At 48.8% G+C, this 3,665-nt stretch overlaps 1 protein-coding gene across 1 annotated transcript; it reads left to right on the forward strand.

Annotated features, from left to right (window-relative positions):
• The first annotated feature begins 257 nt into the window (after nucleotides 1-257).
• On the forward strand, nucleotides 258-1,757 carry LOC104342177 (potassium voltage-gated channel subfamily A member 2). The gene has a single exon (XM_009949911.2). The coding sequence runs from the start codon at nucleotides 258-260 to the stop codon at nucleotides 1,755-1,757; it is 1,500 nt and encodes a 499-aa protein (XP_009948213.1).
• The last annotated feature ends 1,908 nt before the right edge of the window (nucleotides 1,758-3,665 follow it).

Consider the following 3,665-nt stretch of genomic DNA (forward strand, 5'->3'; position numbering starts at 1 on the left):
CTAGTGAAGAGAGCTGCTCTCCTCCCCCCAACTTTATTTCATCTCTCTCTTTCTCAGCAGGGGCGATTTCCTTTCCTTTTTTTTTTTTTTTTCTTTTTTATTTTCTCTTTTTTTTTTTATCATCCTTTCGCCTTTTCATGAGACACTTCCAAACCTACGTACCTGTCCTTCTGCAGGATAGTAGCCCTGCCCTGAATCCGATCCCACCACTGGGCACTGGGAAGAGTTTAGCATAAGGATTTCTTTTAAACCCCAATATGACAGTTGCTACTGGAGATCCTGCAGACGAAGCTGCAGCTCTTCCCGGTCACCCGCAGGACACGTATAACCCTGAGACCGACCATGAATGCTGTGAGAGGGTGGTCATTAATATTTCGGGTCTGCGCTTTGAGACACAGCTCAAGACACTAGCCCAGTTTCCAGAGACCTTACTAGGGGATCCTAAAAAGAGAATGAGATATTTCGACCCGCTCCGGAATGAGTATTTCTTTGACCGGAACAGACCCAGCTTCGACGCGATTTTGTACTATTACCAGTCCGGTGGGAGGTTGCGGAGGCCGGTTAATGTGCCCTTAGATATCTTCTCGGAAGAGATTCGTTTCTATGAACTGGGGGAAGAAGCGATGGAGATGTTTCGGGAGGATGAAGGCTACATCAAAGAAGAGGAAAGACCGTTGCCTGAGAACGAGTTTCAGAGACAAGTGTGGTTGCTCTTTGAGTACCCCGAGAGCTCAGGCCCTGCCAGGATTATAGCTATTGTCTCCGTCATGGTGATTTTGATCTCCATCGTCAGCTTTTGCCTGGAAACGTTGCCCATTTTTCGGGATGAGAACGAAGACATGCACGGCAGCGGGCTGAGCCATCCCCCCTACTCCAACAGCAGCATGGGGTACCAGCAGTCCACCTCTTTCACAGACCCCTTCTTCATCGTGGAGACACTTTGCATCATCTGGTTCTCCTTTGAGTTCTTGGTGAGGTTTTTTGCCTGCCCCAGCAAGGCTGGGTTTTTTACCAACATCATGAACATTATAGACATCGTAGCCATCATTCCCTATTTCATCACCTTAGGGACGGAGCTGGCCGAGAAGCCAGAGGATGGTCAGCAAGGGCAGCAAGCCATGTCCTTGGCCATCCTTCGAGTCATCCGCTTGGTGCGGGTCTTCAGGATCTTCAAACTCTCCCGACACTCCAAGGGGCTGCAGATCCTGGGGCAGACTCTCAAGGCCAGCATGCGGGAGCTGGGCCTCTTGATATTTTTCCTCTTCATCGGCGTCATCCTCTTCTCCAGCGCCGTCTACTTTGCTGAGGCTGACGAGAGCGAGTCCCAGTTCCCGAGCATCCCCGATGCCTTCTGGTGGGCCGTGGTTTCCATGACGACTGTTGGCTACGGAGACATGGTCCCCACGACCATCGGGGGGAAAATAGTGGGTTCCTTGTGTGCCATCGCTGGCGTATTAACGATTGCCTTACCAGTGCCCGTCATAGTGTCTAACTTCAATTACTTCTACCACCGGGAGACGGAGGGAGAGGAGCAGGCTCAATATTTGCAAGTAACCAGCTGCCCAAAGATCCCCTCTTCCCCTGACCTAAAGAAAAGCAGAAGTGCCTCTACTATTAGTAAGTCTGATTATATGGAGATTCAGGAAGGCGTAAACAATAGCAATGAGGATTTTAGGGAGGAAAACTTGAAGACAGCCAACTGCACCCTAGCTAACACAAACTATGTGAATATCACCAAAATGCTAACCGATGTCTAGTCGCTAAAATCTAGTAACGTATTTAAAGCTGAAGTGGAACATTTGCAGATATTGAGTGCTGCTCTGCATTGTAGTTAATACAGCATTTTCTACGGTGTATATTTGGTTCTGCATGGGAAGCAATAGCTGTGTAAGTGACTTTTAACCTTTGATTTCCACACCGAATAAGCGTTCGTGAAAAAAAAAAAAAAACAACCAACAACAAAACCCAAACCATTTTGTTTCCCTTCTCCCATCCCAGGCTTGTGGGTTTCCAAAGATACAGTTGGGCATTTCGAGCAATGGGACGGGGACGTGGGGGGCAGCTCCAGGCCATCCTGGGGTACCACGAACGCCGGTCCCTGTCCTGCGGAGCTGGGTGCCAGCCAGCTTCCAGGCACGGGGAACGGCTGGGAAAGGTCAGGCAGAGCTTAATGAAGGGAAGATGCAGTCGTGTGTCCAAATCGCTTGAAGGCTCGGGTTTCCACCCCGGGAGTGCCAAGTGCGAACGCATCGCCCAGGCTCATGTTTCATAACTGAAAATGCTGCATGCTGCAATAGTTTCAGCCACTGCAGTATGCCAGTGTGAGGCCCAGGGGAGGGATAATTAGTATGACGGCACATTATTTATTAAGTCTTAAATTTTCTATGCTAGGCATCGGGAGAGACGAGTAAATAAATCAAGCGCTTGGATTTTATTTATTTATTTAGATGGCGCTTCCATCACCACTATTTCCAGAATCACCAAAGACACCTCCACTGACACATTGAAAATGAGTTGGGAAAAGCATCTTTTTTAATATCTATATATAAAACTGGAGCAACTATGCTGTGGCCTATAATATATTTATACTGCAGTGAAATTTAACCAGTAATACAGTACAGCTGCATGGATATTTGTTGCATGAATCTGAATATTTAATACACACACAAATATATATTTTCTTAGTAGACTATACAGTATTCATGATTATAGTGTTTATAGATTCTCTGGTGGCTCGAAGGAGATTCATGGGAGTTAAAAAATCTCCATTATGTTTAGAAACTGGATGGGGAAGGCATGTGCTGACAACAGTCTGATAGATAACAAGGCAAAGCCTGAGTGTCCGAGCATCCAGACACGAGAGCCGACTAATGCAAGCGAGGGAAGGTGAGCTGAAAGTTAAATACCTGCACTCATTATGGGGCGAGTAATTAGTCATTAATCTTGGTGTCATGAGTAGAAACCACGGTGGACTAGAGAGGGCATGAGGAGCAGGTGGAATAGCAGGTACCAGCTCTCCTGACTTGTTTGTTCAGCAATTTTCAGCCGTTTCCCATATAATTATTGTGTGTGTGTATATAGATATTTAGAGAGCGACTATAGGGCCAAATCCTCAGCAAACATGAGCGCTTGAGACATCAGGGGCTTCCCGGCTTGGGGGTGCCGGGATGGTGGGACATGGGCCGAAGCAGGATGACCTGTCCCACTGCTCCCATGGGATCACCAGGGCAGGGTGTGTTTTGGGCTGGAAAACTCCTTTTCAACCATGCAGAGCCTCAGGGCTGGGGGTTTATTCCTTTACGGTGGAAAGGGCAGGTGCTGAGGGTGGGCTGGATCTGAGCTGGCGCCTCTGAGCCTTTGCTTTGCCTTCTTCCTGGGTTTTTAGGAGGGGATGAGTCGGGGTGCAGAGACCCTGAGGTTGTCTCTGCTGCTTCTTCATCCCCTGTATTATTTGGGGATAGGTGGGAGCTGTCGGTCCAGGGGGATCTCATCTGCTTTCCCCATCCCCATCTGGACTTCCTTGTGTTTCCCCCCCGCCTTGCCGACAATCCCTGGGGATGGGCACCCCGTTCCTCTGCCGCACCAGGAAAGAGGGATGCAAACCTCTTCCAAGGTCGTGGTTGAGCAAAGCCTCCCTGGGGTGCGGGATGGGGTTTAGCAGCCTG

This window comes from Leptosomus discolor, chromosome 21, assembly GCF_034619465.1.
Source record: "Leptosomus discolor isolate bLepDis1 chromosome 21, bLepDis1.hap2, whole genome shotgun sequence".
Lineage (NCBI taxonomy): Eukaryota > Metazoa > Chordata > Aves > Leptosomiformes > Leptosomidae > Leptosomus > Leptosomus discolor.

Bases quoted from the DNA above. Each gene is read 5' to 3' on its own strand.
- LOC104342177 (XM_009949911.2), top strand. From the start codon at position 258: ATGACAGTTGCTACTGGAGATCCTGCAGACGAAGCTGCAGCTCTTCCC.